At 34.1% G+C, this 20,571-nt stretch overlaps 2 protein-coding genes and 1 pseudogene across 2 annotated transcripts; 2 read left to right on the top strand and 1 right to left on the bottom strand.

Annotated features, from left to right (window-relative positions):
* Positions 1–922: 922 nt before the first annotated feature.
* Positions 923–1,895, top strand: LOC120169696 (chlorophyll a-b binding protein of LHCII type 1-like). Its single transcript, XM_039177814.1, has one exon. The coding sequence runs from the start codon at positions 992–994 to the stop codon at positions 1,784–1,786; it is 795 nt and encodes a 264-aa protein (XP_039033745.1). The 5' UTR covers positions 923–991; the 3' UTR covers positions 1,787–1,895.
* A 555-nt stretch (positions 1,896–2,450) lies between these two features.
* LOC120169695 lies at positions 2,451–12,799 on the bottom strand (annotated as a pseudogene).
* A 2,620-nt stretch (positions 12,800–15,419) lies between these two features.
* Positions 15,420–18,562, top strand: LOC120170002 (UDP-N-acetylglucosamine transferase subunit ALG14-like). Its single transcript, XM_039178070.1, has 6 exons — positions 15,420–15,645; positions 15,716–15,855; positions 16,521–16,664; positions 16,769–16,828; positions 16,997–18,075; positions 18,467–18,562. Exons 1-5 carry the CDS (start codon positions 15,465–15,467, stop codon positions 17,171–17,173), a joined length of 702 nt encoding a protein of 233 aa, XP_039034001.1. The 5' UTR covers positions 15,420–15,464; the 3' UTR covers positions 17,174–18,075; positions 18,467–18,562.
* Positions 18,563–20,571: the final 2,009 nt, after the last annotated feature.

The raw sequence follows: 20,571 nt of genomic DNA, 5'->3' as shown, positions 1-20,571 counted from the left end.
CAGCACTCGATCAGTTGATTTCATCAATTTCCCAAAACTTTCTAATGCATCTCGTCAAAGGCTATCTACATCTGAATTTCTATTCGTTTGTATGGAAATTCGATTCCCAATGTCTACGTGGCACTTCCAACGCCACGTGTCAGCGTCGTATAATTTGAGGTGGACCTGAACGTATAAAAAAATCACCGGCAATTTTAAAGTGTTGTTTGCTGAACCAATGAGGTTTTGCCACTTGTGATCACAGGATAAGACCACCATATCTGCTTTTTATCTTGCAGCAAATTGCAAAGTATATATCTTATCAGTTATTCAAACATTTTAATTTATATTTTATTAAAGTTCATGATTTAAATTTTATTTTATTTTAAAAGTTAATAATGAAATTTAATTAGTGAAAAAATAAATTTTATTTTTTTCGACTATAATAAATTTTTTTAATTGATAATGATTTTTTTTACAATAAGAATTTTCATCTAATTTTTTTATTTATTTTATGATTGTTTAGTTGTTGTTATCTGTAAATTATTTATAAATTGTCAGCATCAGTTAACATCACTCTGAAAATCCCATCTAAATGGAATAAGGGAGAAGCTTAACATCAATGGAGAAGAAGGTGAAGAATTTATCGATAATGTATGTGGTTATCAATAATAAAAGAAGTGCAAAAAACCTGTCAAATAAACAAACAAAAAGGATTCAAAATTTTTGCAACAGTCGAATTTCCCTATCAACCCAGTGATTCTTAAAAAACTCTAGGACGTGTAACAATGGCAGCCGGGCAAGTGAAATTTGTGGATGGAAGAGTGCCAAGTGGACATGCAATAACATCACCAGAATCTCCAAGCTCCAATGAAATGAAAGATAGAGATCACGACGAAGATAAGGAACCTTACTCGGAGCTCCCTATATAAACCCCGCTTGATTTCTCATATCAATCATTCTCCGATACAAATAACATCCACCCTTCACCGGAAAATTAATCTCCTACATAATGTCCGCCTCCACCATGGCTCTCTCTTCCCCTTCATTCGCCGGTAAGGCGGTGAAGTTCTACCCATCCACCCCCTACATCCAAGGCGGCGGCCGTGTTTCCATGAGGAAAACCACCAAGCCCGTCCCATCCGGCAGCCCCTGGTACGGTCCAGACAGAGTTTTGTACTTGGGTCCACTCTCCGGTGAACCACCATCTTACTTGACCGGAGAATTTCCCGGCGACTACGGTTGGGACACTGCCGGGCTCTCAGCCGACCCGGAAACCTTCGCCAAGAACCGTGAACTCGAAGTCATCCACTGCCGATGGGCCATGTTGGGTGCTCTCGGGTGCGTTTTCCCCGAGCTCTTGGCACGTAACGGAGTCAAGTTCGGCGAAGCGGTCTGGTTCAAGGCCGGTTCACAGATCTTCAGCGAGGGTGGACTCGATTACTTGGGTAACCCGAGTTTGATCCACGCTCAAAGCATTTTGGCCATCTGGGCTTGCCAAGTTATTTTAATGGGTGCCGTCGAGGGTTACCGTATTGCCGGTGGACCGCTCGGTGAGGTGACCGACCCGTTGTACCCGGGTGGTAGCTTTGACCCGTTGGGTCTTGCTGATGACCCGGAAGCTTTCGCTGAGCTCAAGGTTAAGGAGATTAAGAACGGCCGGTTGGCTATGTTCTCTATGTTCGGGTTCTTCGTACAGGCCATCGTAACCGGCAAGGGTCCGTTGGAGAACTTGGCCGACCACCTTGCTGACCCGGTTAACAACAATGCTTGGGCCTATGCCACCAACTTTGTCCCCGGAAAGTGAGGAAAGAGTGTGAAACGGATTGTATTTTTTTTATGGTTTTTCTTTGTTTTCGTGATGTAAATTTGTTGCAAATCAATCAGATCATCATGTGAATTTTGTCTACTCTTCATATTATTCCCCCTATTTTCAACTAGCTTTCTTTCTTTTATGAGAAGAAGGGTAATAGCAGTCGGGTTCTACTTTTCTCGTTTAGGTATACAAATACGAGAGTACAGTCATTATAAAGAAGACTACAATCATTGTACTAATACTTTTCTTATTTGGGTATACGAGAGTACTGTGTTATTATAAAGAAGACTATACTTAGAGAGACTACTATTACATCAACGAGGACGAAAGCAATGAGCGGCGAAGGAATAAAACTGCAAAAATTTACCTAAGTTCCAAAGTATTCTTCTCACTTCCCAGCCAAGTGTTTTGAGAACTAGACAATGTTACATGCAACCATGTAAGATATAAAATTAGTCTGAGAGTGGACACAAAAAAGAAAACCTTTAATGTACATAAAGCTTTATCATAAATATGAACAGTGGTTAAAATGCAACTATCAACAATCGGAGCTGAAAGAGGCAGAGGGTAGCACTGATTTCAATGCCAGCTTTAACGTTACTGATCTTCACATATAAGCCTGTGAATCTTGAACTGTTGGGCTCTAGAATGGACAAATCGGACTCGCTTCATTGAATCGTTCCTTTTACTTTTCCGCTCACCCAAGCAATGCTCTTAATCGCTGCTCGCTGCTGCTCTGGCTCGGGAAAGGGACTTGGTGTAAAGTTCCTCGTACTGTGATGCCGAAGAATCCCAGCTGAAATCCATGTTCATGTCATTCTGAACGAGTTGTTTCCAGATCTCTTTGTTGTTCTTGTAGAGATCAAATGCACGTTCCAGTGCACTGTTTATTCCCTGTCAGTTTTTCACATCATCCAAGATTCAAGTATGATTGAGAGCAAAACCAATGGTATCGGAAAGTGAATAGGTGATCAGGATAGGGTGATTGAAAGAAAATTAACTGAAATGAAGTTTGAATGCTGGTTATTTATATTCCAAGAATCCCAGAGTTATCTGTTCATTAGGAATTATGAATGTAAATCCATTTCGAATTTTGTGAGGGATAGTCTCGTCGTCGACGTCAAAAACGCTACGGAAGAAAATTACAAAAGAGCAAGCTCATGATTTTTCAGTCAATTAACTTCATATTAGTGGATTGACATGCATAAATCATATAAAGTTGTTCACCTGTCATTTAGGCCGCCGGTTTTTCTTGCAATGGGTACCGAACCATATCTCATTGCTATCATCTGGATGAACATGTCAATCATAAATAAGAAAAAGGGAAACTTAAACAGATCAGATATTCAAATGGTTGGCCCTTTAAGGGTAACACATGTTTCGTTCTAGTTGTTCTTTGTTCAACAAGATTGTTAAGGCTGAAGTTTGGAGCATACCTGTGTAAGGCCACAAGGCTCAAATATGGATGGAATGATGAACATGTCAGATGCTGCAAAAATGGAATGAGAAAGAGACTCGTCGTATGTTAGTATCAGACGGACATGTTCGTGATGTTGGAATTGGCTTGCTATACCCTCAAATTCCCTCTGCAAACAAGAAAAAGGAAAACATAAAGAAAAGAATCTCAATCTAATTACGGTATCGAATAATGAAAGCATGGAACAGGAAAAGGATTAACATAACATAAAACAAGTAACTCCGCAAATGGACGATTATCGTTTAATGCATGAAACGATGCTTGAATGGAGTTTTTATAGTTCTTATTGCTTTGTTTCATATATGCAGAAAGAAATTTCTTATCCTAACTGGTTCGTATCTTTTAAAAAGCTACTTTGCTAATGAGATCTTCTTTGCCACCATTTGCCATTAGCTATTATTACACAGAACAGCAGTAAAGATTCACCTGAATGTGAGGAACTGGACTTGAACCGAGAAGACTGACCGCCCATCTCCAACGATCGATATATGGCATGTTTGATTAGATGCACACCTTTTTGTGGAACCAATCTCGTTATGCAGCCCACCTATCCGATAGTAAAAGACTTCTAGTAAGAATTTAGGCAGCATTCGGTTAAGGGATAATAACAACCTCCTATGATGAGGTAGATTAGTTGATTTTTGACATTCAGTTTTGATTAGATCATATAGCTTCTTATCAGATGAGGATTTGAAGGCCATCTCCAACAAAAATCAGATTCTCAAAATGGATTAAATTTTGAGAATTGCTAATGGGAAGCTGGACTGTCCGATTTATAACCTTATTTAAGTTGCTGCAAAAGATGCAAATAAACTCGAAAAAACTGCAAAACAATAGGGGAAAAAGGCATAGCAGACAAAGAACATCCTGTGTTTCGAATTTATAAGCAATACCGTTGCTATGCAATAGACTAGACGCCTTTATTTCCATGAACATTAGGGTTAAAACAAAGGGTGTTAGAGATGTTTTTGCATCGTTTTATATAAAAAAATAAAGATTTAGAAATAAAATTACCAATGGCCGTTGATCATCAGCAGAAGAAAGCCCTAGCTGCCTTTGGATGGCAGCTTTATTTTCTGCTTTCCCTTGTATATCATTAGCACTATACTGCACTTTGATAAAATTATCGGCGGCAGGATTCCATGCATCAGTATCAATCCCATTTAAGATTCCCACGAACTTTCTCGAGTGAAAATTAAGTGTAGAATGGAGGCCTTTTCCTCCCTGTAAAAGTTAGGGGGCATGATTCTGCGGTTTAACCTAAAAATCATAAAAGAAGCCCGCCATGTTGAAAGGAAAACTACAAAATATTAATACCTCAGCAGTTCGGACCTCTTGTGCATAAGTAGGTGATACTGTTGTCACTATGTTTGAGAACACAATTGCACCCTGAAAAAGAATACCAAACAAACTCTACTTTCAATAAGTAGTGATATTTGCAATCGGCTTATAGCCAAACCAATGATTTCAGCACCTTAATAGGATTGACCCTATCGTGTGATGTGTTATCTTGCATTCTATCAGGTCTATTTAACTGCTCGGCATCCAGACCACATGATGCCAATTCCGAAGCAGATGCAGCCCCTTGGTACTCGAAATTGTGGCAAGTAAAACATATTCGAGCAGAATTTAAACCTTTTGGAGCATACAAGTCCCAGTAAAGTGGTGCCTGAAAATGAAGAAACACTTCACTAAACAGAACATTATTAAATCAGGTGCCAAAAGAAACATAAAGCCAAAATGTCGTACGACAAAAGCTGTCTGCCAATCATGGCAATGAATTATATCTGGTTTCTAGCCGGCTTGAAGAAGCAACTCGAGTGCCACACGACTGAAATATGAAAAACGCTAGAAATCATCATGCTCTCCATAATATTGTCCTCTCCAAAAGAACTTGTTGGGATGATGAGGCTCAATAAAATAAACCGGAAGACCTGTGAATTAAATTGGATTAGAATGCGTAGCTAATAGATAACATGGAACTGAAAGGGGAAAAAATTCTCACCTTCAACGGTACCAACCCAAATTTTATTTTGAAACAGTTTGCCATCAAAATATGACTATACCATTACATCTAAGGCCTGTACCAGGAATAAATTAATAAAATAAAATCATCACAAACATACATTACTAAGTGTTTCTCTGCATACCCTTAAGTCACGAATTCCATCATATTGAATACAATCATATTTCGGGAGAACAACCTCTACGAGGTGACCTTTCTTCTGCAATGTTTTACCAAGACCCGTCACAACATCCCCTAAACCGCCAAACTGATTAAAAATTATTGAATTAAGAGAACTTAGCAAAAATAAAAAATAACAATTAACAGTCGAACCTAACATGTAAGACTATGCAATTAGAATAATGTTGTAATTTGTAAAAGCTAGAAACTTAACTCACAAACCAATTAACAAAGATTCATTTCTCAGTATTAGAAATCTAGGGATCATTTCCATAAGCAGATAAAGTACAGAATCCAACAAAGAGCTTGAGATATAAAGATAACTTTTAATAAGTGCTCAAAGATCCAAAGGGTGGATTGTTAACTTAATAGAAAAGAGAACGCAAAAATAAAATGTAATCACCACTGAGACTCAGGAACACATAAAACAGCCAGCTATCCAGCCATGCAGGTTCAAACACAACACCGAAAATATGCACTCACAAGTGCTGAAGTAGCAACCTTTCAGCAGTACAAAGGTTATAAGAATTTGGTGATTATACACTATAACAAACGCAAAAGGCTTGTTTAATCAAGCTATCCAGCCATGCAGGTTCAACCACGTATAGCATTTATGGACAGTTCCGGTGAGGACTTTGTAAAGAGCTTCTTTTCTTGGTAATTAAGCGCAAAAAGTGAAACCTATAGCAGGGATGTTTGAAATAGCTGAGGCTGAATTTCTCAGCCAACCATGGAAAGTAAAATGGAAAACTTTAAGCTTGTTTAATCAAGGAAAATATTAGGGAAATGAGATCTAAGAGAACTGCTAAAAGGCCTGTCCGTTACTAAGAAAGTTGTAAACTTGTACTTCATATTAAAATAATGTAGATTAACAAGTAAAATGAAGGTGTCAACTTCGCTAGTATTTTAGAAGGTCTCACTTGTTCTCAACCTTCCCCACAAGAATCCTTGTTGTGAAGTATTAGATTGACCTAGACGTTGCTCTACTGCTTGGTACTTGAACTCCAAAAGGAAAGAAAAGTAGACTCTGTACTTCTCTTAGCATTAACTAATAAACATGAAATTTCAGAGGAAACACTGCAGTGTCTTCCATTATGATTAAATGAGAAACAATTAAAACTGAAACTGGGAGCGCATAAAAGAATCGTGACAGATAAAGTATAATCAAAGGAGAATGCATCAATGAACATGGAAAAAAACACACAAGTTAGGGAAAAGAACGTTGCAAAATGTAAGGACGCTCCTCCAACTTATAGCGTCTTATTCTAAAAGATGAAAAAATATACAAGGCATAGGAACCAGGGAAATATCCGCAATAAATAGAAAGAAATTACCAATCTAATAAACATATTTATTTTATTTTTGAGCATAGTAAATACTTAATCAAATAAGAAGTCAGCTAATAAATGGGAGTACAACATCAGATATGTAGATGGGTTAAGGTTTTGAAGGTGAAAATATACAAAAAAGGATAAGACTTTTAAAGTACGTTCATTAAAGATTAGCCAAGAAAGAAAAAAATGAGGGGCTAAATTTTACCTTAGCAACTGGTGCCATCTCAGCAGCTATATGAACGACATGCAACCCTGAACTAAAGATCAGCAAAATGGACAAGTTAAGAAACAGCAATAATGAAGCAAAATTGACTAGTTAAAGGTAATTACCTAACTTGTGATGATGTCAGCCGGAGAAATGTAGATATAACTTCACGCTCATTCTTTTCTTTACATGCTATATATGCATCACAAATGCGTCGGTCCTTCTTCCACACCAGTTCTCTCAAAAGCTTTGCATCACTATTTGATATTTTCTTCTCCAGCACCCAACCATCAATAGTAAGCAATAAGCAGCTCCAAAATTCCCAAGGCTTATCAACAGGTCCATTTGCTGCCCTTTTCTTGGTCTCTTCTTTCAGACTATTAAGAGTGTCCTGAAATTCCTCTAGAGATTCTTGATATAACTGGACATAAGAAAATATATCTTGGTCAGACTTTTGAAGACATTCCTCTAATAGTTTTATCTTTTGCTGCATTATTTCATAATATTGTTGCATTTTCTCGGATGACACCTTATGGACATTAGCCTCTTCAAGAGAACCCTCCAATTTATCAACCTTCTTTCGAAGATCCTGGGTTTGCTCTAACACTAAAATGGCTTGATCGGCTTGTTTAGTTGCCTTATCCAGCGAGTGTTGCAAATTTTCTACCTTTTCCCATAGCCCATGGTATTCAACCTTTAGAGTAGAAATTTTTGTAGAGTCCTGCTGAGAGACCAACAATTTAGACTCCAAATCCTTCACAGAGGACTCTAGTAAAGAGCATTCACTTTCCAGTGTTGCCATGCGTTCATCAGTGTTCTTGACATTGCTAATCATAGACTTAAGTGCTTGGATATCATCTTTTAGGGCTATATTCTCTGTCCTAAATGTATCAACCTCCTTGCTAAGAAGATGAACATGACTATCACTTGCTAAATGAGCTTCCTCGTTCAAAAAATCGTTTTGATTCTCATACAGTTCAAGTTCACCCCTGGCGATCAACTCATTTCGCAACTTCTCTAACTGACCTTCTAGGAGCTCAACTTGCATCTTTTTGTGGGAAGCAACTTTAACCCGTGCATCAGCCTCTGCCAATCTCTTTTCCAAAGTGATAATTTCTCCTTGCAATGTCTCCTTCTCACCAAGAATTTTACTAATATCTTCTAGTGCATGAACCCGAGCTTGATCGAGAAGAAGTATATCTAAATATTTGGAAACAAATGAAGTTATATAAAGGTACTGTAACACCCCCAACCCGTATCCGACCCGGATACGAGTCCGAAGTGTCACATTGACTTTTCAAACCTTGACTCTTAAGAAAAATCCCGGGAAATTTAAAACTTTATTTAAAACAAAATACAGACTTTATCAGAGTGCTCGTACTTAATGACTTATTACATGCCAACACTTTATACATAACCAAAAACATACTTTGTCAAATATTTCTGATCTGATCTTTTGGTAAGGAAAACTGACCTGTCTTGCTCCGCATCACTCCTTACTCTTCTCGAAACCTACGTGTGAAACAATCACACGCTAAGTCGAAGACTTAGTGAGGCATAACAACTTAATGCACTTTAAAACCTATATTGATACATGCATGTTCTGTTCTATCATGTTACAGCAACTTCATGCATTTTTCATATCGTATAAAATCATATCAGATTAATTGCAGTAAATACATGCATACACATAGTTCATCATTAACAGTTTATCATATAATCACATACTATTTCAATCAAACACTATACACACACAACATCATATCATTTCTATAGCATTTATCATACCACTAACTTATATTTGTTCATATTTCTGGATTAGCCCATGTATATATGTGAGAACTATCGATATGTGAGTCTATAGAGGTTGTGCACTATGCTGTCACCACAGCTCGTATAAATGCACCGAAGTGCCCCGTAGAATTGCACCGAAGTGCCCGTAGAATTGCACCGAAGTGCCCGTAGAATTGCACCGTAGTGCCATATAATGATGTCCATAAGGACCACGTAGAATTCCTTAAGAATCATATACATATGCTAGGGATCAAGTATGTGTCTTTCGAGACTTCACACATGTTCCAAAGAATATACATATGTCCTAAAGAACCGAATAGACCCTCGACTCTTGGCATGCCAACTATACCCCTAGCTCTCATGACACATAACATGGGCGTTATCATTTATTTCATTTCAAATATTCACATAAACTTGTAATTCACTTTCACATATCACGTATCACATAGCTTCTTTTCATATGATCACATATTCCCGTAGTTCACTTGCACGTAGATCATTTCCATATAATTCACATGTCACATATGTCATGTTTCATATAATTTCTATCATTTCTCACCCAATCACCTTTATTCATATAAACATACTTATCATATCTTGTTCACATAAGATCATATACTTCATATAATATATCGAAACACCTAGAACACTTTCACGTAGCTTATAGTCATAAGTCTTATCTCATAACCTATACTTGTTTTCATATATATATATTTCATAGCATTTCTTATACCATCACATAATTCCTTTAACATACATAACATATCATGTAACATTATAATAGCAATACTTATAAGTCATATTGCTTATATCTTAATCTTATGCCTTCTCTTAAACATATATATATATATTCACATGTTCAGGTAATTCACCATTTCATCACATAATTGTGTATTCATATAACTCATTTCATTTCATTTCATATCTATATATATCTATATCCTCAAGATTATCCTAATATAAATCATATAGCACTCTTATATTTCGTATTCATCTAGGGCAGACTTATAAACATATCTCACTTCTATTATTTCTATATATATAATCTAATCTGTTACTTAATTCAATTTCATATCACTCTTATAATCTTCTCATATAACTTCACAAATTTCTATCATTCAACCCATGTGTTATAGTTTTATTTAAACCTATGAATCTTTCCCATCTAGCTTATCTTATACGTTCATCTTATCATTTATGTTCAAATCCCCTAGTTAGTGTACTATTTTCACTTCATCCTATAGATCAATATTATCCAGCTTATTTCACTTATCATATAATAATAATTATATTTTACTATGATCACATAGTTTATATCTCATACTTTGCTTTCTCATGTTCACCTATATCATGTCATATGGCTCATATCTTTCTCATGCAGTCACATAGTTCAGTTTCACATATGTATATATATACATTATATAGCACATACTTCTCATAACATTACATTCAAAAGCATGTCAACACATATATTCATGCATACATACAATTCATGTCATTCATATACGTATAATCATATATTCATGCATTCTAACATAGGAAATAGACTTGTCGCAAGTCTTGTTTCCATTTAGCACCATAAACTAACTAATATGCACTCACCTGGCCTCACTAGCCAATTCCAATCTCTTATCTTTCCCTTGATCGATCTTACTTGCCAAACGTTCCGGAATTGCTTTATGCGTAGAATCTACATAATTGTACATTTCGAGACCATCATTAGGTACCTACACCTTGTAATTGGATACTAGCAACTTAAACTAACTTATTAAACCCATATTCCCAATTTTCCTTTAGGGGGAATCGGTTCCCCCCTATGGGGGTATTGGTTCCCCCATGACATACTGGAAATTCTTGTTCGTTTGAAGGGGTATCGGTTCCCCTTGAATGGGTACCGATTCCCCTTGCCCAGAAATCATATTTTGAGCTCGAAAATCCTTCATTTTCAGCTCAACACATCATACTTCATTCCCTTTAATATTCCTAACTTTCATACACATACTTAAACTCATTTCTACTCCATAATCACTTCTTTAAACTCAAAATTCTATCTTCCATATAAGATTCAAAAATCATACCAAATTTTCAATGTGTTCTAATTCCCATTCTATCACTTCATATCTCTTAATTTAATCCTTGACAAGTCAAATTCAACTTCACAATCTATTAACTCCTTCCATATCAAAAATTCACTTAAAAACTCATTTTTCTTAATTTCTCATAACTTGTTAATCTTTGAGGTTTAAGCCACTTAAAGCTTTCCTTAATCTTTCTTAATATCCCAAGAATCAAAACAAGCTTTAAAACGAAAGAATTAACCAACTAAAGACCCACTTACCTTATACCAAGCTTCCCGGTTGAGAGGAGGAAGAAGACTGAAGAATGCTCTGGACTCTTCTTCCTCCGTGCTTATTACCCTTTAAAAAAAATTATAAAAAAAATCTTTCTGGTCAAATGACCATAATACCCTTAATTTCCTTTAATAAATACCAAATAACCTTCAATATATATATATTCAAATAATCATTGAATTCTTTCATTCTTCTACTTTAGTCACCAAATTCTGAAACTTTACAATTTGGTCACTAACCCGGTATTGCGGATGTTACAGGTACATACCAAAACGTGTAATATATGGATAGAATTCAACAGTTTCTTAATAGCAAGATATCCTACTTCTCTCTGCATTTTTTATCATGACTATCAAATCCTCTCGTTGAACACCTGACAGATGTTGTCCTTCATCTATGTTTATGGCCTGCGAAAGAGAAATGACTAATGTTTTAAGTTCAGAACTTCAATTTACATAGTTACCATGAAGAAAACAGAATAAAGAGGCATATGACTACATATATTTAATAGTTCCATAATAATTGTTTCTCCAAAAACCTGACATATTTCCATAACTCTACCGGATAATGCATCAACAAATAACTCAGATCACTGCTTTTTAAGGATGAGAATAGAAAAAAATGAATCTTAATTATTAATGAGAACCCATAACTACTATAATTGCAGGACACAAAAATTAAGCAAAGGTAAATGTGTTCAAATATTCTTCCACTTCACCAAATAAAAGTAAAAAAAAATTGACAAAACATTTTAAAATATCACAATAGACAAAAAAAAAAAGGAGTAGCACCAAGCAACACAATCAGAACCCAGATTCACAACAGACTTATTGGTAAATGAGAGTACCAAAGCTCTTGTCACGGCAGGCAGCACAAGGCCGTTTGCAATCTGTTCATTGATATGCTCCACACTTCCGTTAGTCTCAATGGCAGAGACAGATAGAGTTCCCAGATTATGTCCATCGATATGCTCTACATCTGTCACAGTGTCAACATCATCTTTACAATTAGTTTCACAATTTCCAAAATACTCCATCTCAACTCCATTTATGACAGAGTCTTCAAGTTCGGATTCCTCATCGCCAGTAGGCTGCAACTCTGCACTTATCTTAATCTGCTCAGAGGGAGGTTTCTTCCCTCGTTGTCTTTTATTATTTGCACTGCATAAAAATCAATAAAACAATAAAAAAAAGTGGATCATACTCCAGTTGTTGATTAATATATTAACATGATGTATAAATCAACAGTTACAAGACGTACTGTTCAAGAAACACCGATTATCAGTCATTAATTCATTATTAATCCATCTCATTTACTAACCAGTATCCAATTGATTTTAATTCGGGCCATTAATCTTCACTGAAAAATCAAATTTGAGCCAAAAAAAATTCTCAAAATCAAGCCGAAACAGTGCCGTAACAACAGATTAAAGCAAAAAAGAGAGTAAAATCGTTATGTATCAGAAAAATACCTGAGATTACGTTGCCGCATTCTGCAAGAAGCTGGGAGAAAGCGAGTGGAAGGCAAAACCAACAATCTCGTATTGATATTCTTCGTATAATTATTATTATCAACATTATCGTTATTCAAAATGCAAAAGCCATGGCTGAAAAAGCAGGTCGATAACTTCGAAGACATTGTTCTCTTTAATTTGAAATGCGTGAGAAGAGTCGTTTAAAGGAGAGTAAGAATAAACCATTTTCTTTGGCGCAGGGTTAGCTCGCTGCCGGGAACCAAAGTTCACCATTAACAAAAATGGAAAATATATATAATAAATATATTTAAAATGCTGAGATAACTATCTTAAATTCTGATAATATCCTACGGAAGACAACGGATTTTTTTTAAATTATCCGTATTCAATTAAATAATCAATTAATTTAAATGAAATATTTTAAATATTTAATATTTTTAATTTAATTTATTATATAAACGATTTTGAGATCGAATCAATAATCTTATTTAAAAATAAAAAAAATATAACACCTCATCGTGTAAAATTAATTTTATTCAACGACAAATAAATTCAGTGACTTTTTATTATTTTTTCAAAACATTTTTATTAATTTTATTGGAGAAAGAATTGGTCTCTCTATAGTGATTGAAACCTCATCTTAATCCAAGGTAGGAGAATTGTAGTCATCTGGTGTTAGTGTTTAATTGTTTAGTAGGATAATATAATTATTATTATTTTTTAAAAATACACATCTGAATATTACTCACTCTCTCTGTTGGTTAAAACCACCTGTAAGGACTGTTAAAATGAATGTGGATGGTTCGTGTCCTCTTTAGTTGGACTCTTCGAGTGTAGCTGTTATTCTCCGGGACTTCGATGGTTTTGTCTTAGATGATCGGACTCGGACTGTCGCTTTTGTTGAAGCTCATGCAATTTGTTTTGAAATCTGATTTGCAGTTGAGTTGGATTTTTCACACGTCATAATTAAAAGTGATTCAAATAATTTAGTTCATCCATTATTACATCATGAGTCTGATCGGCTTTCCCTTCGTTCCATTCTTTTTGAAGCTCGACAAATGTTGGACTCCAACCCTAATTACAGTGTTCAGTCGATTCCTCAAACTGTGAATGAAACAGCGCACAAATTGGTAAGCATTGTGTCGACATCTTCAGATTCGATTTCATTTCAATATGATTACCCTTTGTATTTAGCGAGAATGTTGTTCAAGACGCTATCTTTGATTAATGATATTGGATATTCTTTTCCCTTTTCAAATTTAAAATGAGTTTTTAACGTTTTATTATAAAAAATAATAATTATAAGTTGTTATTTGGTCGTTATGGTAATACTAGTAGGAACGTGCAAGGGGGGGGCTTTACTTTTATAAAGGTGTACTTGAGTGGAGTTAGAACCTTGAAAGAAATTAAGGTGATTTGGATTTAAAAAAATATTTTTAATTTTATTTTAAAAATTTAAAATTCATATAATTTTTAATTATATTTGATAGTATAAATATTAGATATTTTACTCGAAAAATGTATCAAATTAGTAAAGATGTATTCTATAAGATGTATCTTTTAAAAGGTGTTTTTAATAGGTTTAATTGAAAAATAAGTGTTTAAATTATATTTTTTATTTATTTTAAATGTCTAAATCTTTAAAGTAACGTTTAATGTTTATTATGTTATCATTTAGGGGTCATAACTTTCATTTTATTATCATTTTAAAATCATCATATTAATAATCGTTAGAATAAATATGTTAATCATAATTTAAAGATTTAAAAATTTAGTGTTTATAGATTTAAGGTGTTTAAAATATTTTCGATGGTGACATGTAAGATTTAAAAATTTAGTGTTTATAGATTTAAGGATTTCGAGTAATTTAAGTATTGTGAGGATTTAGAAAATTAATAAATTTATTTTTTTAAATCTAATGTTAAACTGATTAGATAGCATATTTTTAAATATAATAATGGTTAATTACATTAAATGATAACAGAATAAAAGTTAAACATCTAAAATAAACATTAAGTATAATATAAACATTTTTAAATTAAATTGTTTACATATAACGCGTTTTTGAAGAAAAAAACTACCACTTGATTAAATAATTAAAAAATATAATTTGTACATCATTATTAGAGACGGGAATTTGATATGAGTTTATAATTTAGATTTTGAATGAAAAAATTCGACACGATTGAAAATAATATTATAATTATTATTAATATATTTAGAGAGAGATGTGTGAATTTTAATCTTGATTATTAAAGTAAATTTTAAATTAGATGAAACTCTATTAAACTCGAATGAGAATAAATACAAGTAAACAAGCTTAATTTTCAAATTAAATTCATGTGATAAAAAGGTAAATTGTGCATTTAGTATTTAAATTCTCATTTTTTTTTATTTTTTTTAATATTTAAACTTTCAAATTTTTTAAAAAATAACGTTAAATTTTAAACGGATACTACAATAAAATAAAAATTAAAGATTTTAACGACGATTACTAAAATAAACAAAATCTACATTTTAGATATGATTTAAAAAAATTAAAAATTAAAATACTAAAACAACTAAAACTAATAGATTAAATACTAAACAAGTCTTAAAGTACCCACCCGACCCGTCATGACCATCCCTAGGACTATTGCCATAGAATTTCCCTCAAAATTGTATTCTTATTCGCGCTAATATTTTCAGTTTCATTTTAAAGAAAATTAAATCCAATTTCCTTTGATCCGTGGATTTTGGAATATTCTACTTAAATTTTCTCTCTAAATATGCTTTGTTAACTATTTGCTTCAATAATCAAAATCTTCAAATCAAATCCTTTCACTTTTATTTACCACAGAGATCAATAAATGGAGAAACACACTACCTGTTCTTTCTCCGATTTGTCTTCGAATCTCGGAATCTCTTGCTTCATCGCCTTCATCACAATTATCTTAGTCCGAGTTATTTATGTCATTTACCGAACCGGCAAGCCGCTAAGCAAAAGATCTCCGCAGCAGCCTCTCAGCACTCTCATTGTTTTAGGTTCAGGTGAGCTTCAAATTTGTTTCCTTATTTGACTCACAAATTTATGATGTTTGATTATGATTTCTCGGTATAGGAGGGCACACGGCGGAGATGATTAATCTCTTGTTAGTTTTGCAAAAGGATCGGTTTACGCCGAGGTTTTATATCGCCGCTGCTACTGATAACATGAGTCTTCAGAAAACTCGCGTGTTAGAGAATTCTTGGGCTGATTCGGTAAAATCGGATGCTTAAAATTTTCATTATGTTCTTGATTGCTATTAAGATTTTGTTTATTTCTTTTTTTCTTCATTTGGTTCCAATTTGTTTACTGTGAATTTTTGTTCCTGAGAGTACATTTTGTATATCTTTATTTAGTGAAAGTCCGTTGAATTATTAATAGTTAACTTAACGATTTTGATATTCGGTTTAGTACATTTTGTTTGTACATTTTACAGTAAAATTAGCTTATTCTTTTATTGGAATTGCTGTTAATATCACAATTGATTTGCATAGTTAACCCATGTTATAAAGGAGATCCTAATTGCAGACCCTGAAGTATGATATATTGGACAATCTAGGCTAACTGCTGTCTAAACTATCAGATCCGATAATATCTTACCGACATACGTATCTTTTTCATGTACTATTCAAAATCTTTTGGCTGCTTTGTTTTTTAAATTCCATTGGCTGATTTTACAAGCTGGTAGTTAGTTTTTTTCTAATATTTTATACGATTATCAGTTTGTAAAATGTAAAGTTAAAAAATGAGTTTGACATTGGACAATGAACTGCTTGCATCCATATGCTAATAATCATTAAAAAGTAGAACTATGTTTCATAACCATTTTCCTATTTTTCTGGCAAAATAAGAGGTTTCCTTAAATTTATTTTAACAGTAGAGTGGAATCAAGGGAATCTCTGCAGAATTTATGCAAATCTATAGAAGCAGGGAAGTTGGTCAGTCATATGTAACCTCTGTTTGGACAACTTTAGTTGCCACGGTTCGTGCATTGTGGCTGATGATTAAAATCAGACCTCAAGTGGTATTTTCCTGTTTCTGTCGTGTTTAACTTTTTTCCTTCCAATTTTGTTACATTTACTAAAAAATGATGCTAGAAATGAAACTTGTTATAAACTTTAATTGCAGGTTCTTTGCAATGGCCCTGGTACTTGTTTTCCTCTATGTCTGATTGCTTTCATTTTCAAGGTTTGTTTGTTTGCGTTTGAAGCCATTTTATTTTTGTATTACCTTTCTCACTTTGATAAAACTGATGGAAACTTTCCCACCAAAGAAAAAAATAAGTTGATAAAGTTAAATGCTTCTACATATAAGAAAATTGGAGTTATCCATTTTTCTTGTAATTTTTTCTTTCAGGTAACTGGGATTAGATGGTCATCCATATTTTATGTTGAGAGCATTGCAAGAGTAAAAAAGCTCTCTTTAAGTGGTCTGTTGCTTTACAAGCTACAGATTGCAGATCAGTTTTTTGTGCAATGGCCACAACTGCAGAGAAAATACCCTCAAGCTCATTATGTTGGTTGCCTGATGTAGTGAATTGAGTCTTCTGCTGATGGGTAATCGTACTTAACCTTGCAGGTTCTCTTTTTCTTTCCTTTTCAGAAAAATATTGTATTCTGCATTCTAAAGTTTCTTTTCACTTCGTCTTGATTAGGATTTAGTATTTCCTAGTTGGGTTGGATTGTTTACTGCAACATGATCTAACATAGACCTTAATATTTGGTCAAAAGGAAAAAGTGATGGAATGTGATATGGTTGTCTTGAATTGTTGATACCATTAACTGCTGTTGCACATTGACAAAGTCATGTTAGATAATAGACTACTAGCAGGTCATTTCACAACCTGCATATTAAGTCCTTAAATTGTTTTGGCAAATAACTTCTCAGGACTGATTTCCGGTTCAACATTTCAAAAACCTTTACATGCATTTCCCTGTTTAGAAGCTTTTTGGACGATAGTTGTGTGAGTGAAAGAATCAAGGCATATCAAGCCGACACTGTCAGTGCATGGTACATGAATACATATTTCCTTTTGAAGACTTTGGTGTTCTGAACCAGTTATCAAATATCAGGCCATAGTTAGTAGAACTAGAGAATTGATTATAAGAAGAGGTAACTTTTGTGAATGAAGGGAAATGTTGATAGCGGAAGGTGTAAAAGTCCAATAGAATAAGACAAAGCTATATATAGCTTGCCCATTTGCAGTACAACTTTTAGGTGGTGAGAAGTAACGAAAAGGAATGAGAATTGCCAATTCTGCAATTTGCACAATTGTTGTTACCCATATGATATTCCCACCTTTTTCGTGGTATAGTCGTCCCATGAGTGAATGCTGACTGGTCAAATATTACAAAACATCATTATATGATGATGAGATCACCACTTATGGTTTCCGGTTAAAGTGCTCGTCAGTTCCTTGCTATTAAGCCACTGAGGTGAGTTTTCTTTATTTATTGAACTGTTAGGAATCATTACTAATGTGCCAAATGAGCCTTGCTTAGCTTCAAAGTGAATGTGCCATCAGTGCTTGCGAGTTGGATTTTGGGAGGTATAAAAAGTTGTTAAATGTGAAGATTAGTTTAATATTAGAAAGTACAATTCTTTTAGGTTCTAAATTGGTTGCTTAATCTCAATATTTACAGATAAAATCATATGCCTCATGCAATTTGTGACTTGATTGATCGTTTGTTTTCTTTGGTACATCTTGTGTGACAGTACATAAGCTCTAGCATCCTGATTCTTTCGGATACACCTTGAAACGCATTGCTTTTACCAGTGGAAGCTTTTAAGCTTCGCTATTGACATTTATGTTGTGTTCACTCTTAGACTCTTGATCATCAAGATATTGCTGTTAGGCATATGAAAGAAAGCCCCATAGAGCCAAAACCGTGGCAACTCCTTTTATACAATCCATTTCGTTATAAAAAAAGATAACAGCAAGAACCAGAACAACAGGCAATGCAACAAAAGATTACGGCGTTTGCAAATAGAGAAGACACCTCAAAAAGCAGTGTTGTGCTTCCAAAGGCGAACCCCTGCCATAGTATGCATATCCATACTAAAACCATGATATACGATACCTTCCCTAGTTCATATTCTTCCATTTCTCTCTTTAGACCTTTCCATTCTCCACTAATAAGAAGTCCCACCGTGATTGTTCTTGCTGTAACCAGTGACTGATAGGTTATCATATCCATGACTGTTGAAAATGATTCCCTTTTAATGATGTTCCGAAAGCAGAACTGTGCTGAAGAAAGTTCCACCTGTTGGTAGCCTGATGCAGCAATGGTGCATATGAACCCGATCACATACTTCCATCACAATTCACGACACATTCTGATATTTAGGCATGGGAAGGTATTGTGACCAGTTGAATAAAGAAGGCAGAATGCTGCTACAAGTAGGCCTAGGGAGACAAAACCAATGCAAGAACAGCAGCGGGCGGTGGGAGACTTGAGCCGGAGCCAGTTGCAGTCCAGTTTTTGATGGTCGAGAAGCAATAGTAAAGAATGAGAATTGGGAAGCCTGCCAGTTAAGTTTTGCTGACCACCGGCTCTTTCCTCCTTTCTCAAAGTAGAGTCTTCCCAACAACGCAGCCCCGGACTGGCCACAAAGCACACAGAAAGTATGCAAACCTGATCCGAAGCCACCATTTATAGTTTTTGGATTTACCCGTCATTGGTTGATTCGTTTAAACCACAGTTTGTTCCTTCCTTCAATCTCCTGAGGTGGTAAGAATATTACACAAAGGATTCCCTTGGGGTGCGTGGATCATAGTCATAGTTGGTGAAAAATAAAATAAAATTTTATGATTTAGAATATGCATTATCTTTTTAGAAGCTACTAAATTAATTATAATATCTTTAACATAACAATAATATTTTAAATATCAGTTATATCTTTTATGTATAATGTTTAAGTTTTATATGATCTTAAATATAATATTTTTAAAAAAATTAAGCTTATTTGAATTTATATCGGACATCTATTATCTTATAATTGTTTAGTTCACTTAAAAATATATATCTTTTAAATTAACATAATAATTATAGTACCATCGAGTGAAGCTTTAATCTAAATATAAATATCCTTATTAAGGAGATAATAATTGTGATAATGACAATAATTTTGACTTGATTAACGCAAAAAAAAATGATAAAATAAAAGCCAAACAGAAAGCAAATCACGGGGATAAAAGAAGGCAGATTGCACGCAGAAATCGTCAAAGGTAGGTGGGCCCCATACCTCCTCTATATCACGCGTGCATCCAACCGTCACTTTCCCTTCCGCATTACACGGAAATGCACTTAATCCAACGGCTGATATCTCTCAGTCTCTTACTCACCAAACTTCACATCTCCCTAACCAATCCCTACAAAATTTTAAAAATAATTAGATTAAATTATTTATTTGGTCACACACTTATTTTAAAATTTTTATTTTAATCATTTAATTAAATTTTAAATATATGTCAACATCACATTTTATTTTTGTTTTAATCACTTGTCACTAGGTTTGACCGTTAAATTAACACAAATAATTATGTGACATAATATAATAATACTTTTAATCCTTAAATCTATCAAATCAAACATAATTCAAAATAATTTAATAAATATCCAATGTTTAAAAATCTATCAATTTGGTCATTATTTTCATTTGAAATAATTTAATAATTCAATACATTTAACACTCTAACTAACAAGAGAATGGCACATATCAGAAGTTAAAGTGAATTTAATTCGAACAAGAAGTTTTAATTCTTTTAAAATTGGAGATTAAATTTAATTAGATAGGAAGTTCGGGGTAAATTTTATGGAATCTAAAATTTTATAAGGACTCATAGTATAATTTTACCTTCTTCAAAAACATTGTTCCAAAACCCTATCTTCTCGTCACTCGCTCCCTTCTTTCAAAAATCTATTATTAAT

This window comes from Hibiscus syriacus, unplaced genomic scaffold, assembly GCF_006381635.1.
Source record: "Hibiscus syriacus cultivar Baekdansim isolate YM2019G1 unplaced genomic scaffold, ASM638163v2 tig00111769_pilon, whole genome shotgun sequence".
Taxonomy (NCBI): Eukaryota; Viridiplantae; Streptophyta; class Magnoliopsida; order Malvales; family Malvaceae; genus Hibiscus; species Hibiscus syriacus.
The sequence above is the reverse complement of the archived record's forward strand: the minus strand, read 5'-3'. Positions and strand labels throughout refer to the sequence as shown.

Excerpts from the sequence above, each read along its gene's own strand:
- LOC120169696 (XM_039177814.1), top strand. The coding sequence starts at position 992 with ATGTCCGCCTCCACCATGGCTCTCTCTTCCCCTTCATTCGCCGGTAAG.
- LOC120170002 (XM_039178070.1), top strand. The coding sequence starts at position 15,465 with ATGGAGAAACACACTACCTGTTCTTTCTCCGATTTGTCTTCGAATCTC. Across the intron at positions 15,646-15,715 it reads TCTCATTGTTTTAGGTTCAG|GAGGGCACACGGCGGAGATG; the intron begins GTGAGCTTCAAA and ends TTCTCGGTATAG. Across the intron at positions 15,856-16,520 it reads AGAATTCTTGGGCTGATTCG|AGTGGAATCAAGGGAATCTC; the intron begins GTAAAATCGGAT and ends TTTTAACAGTAG.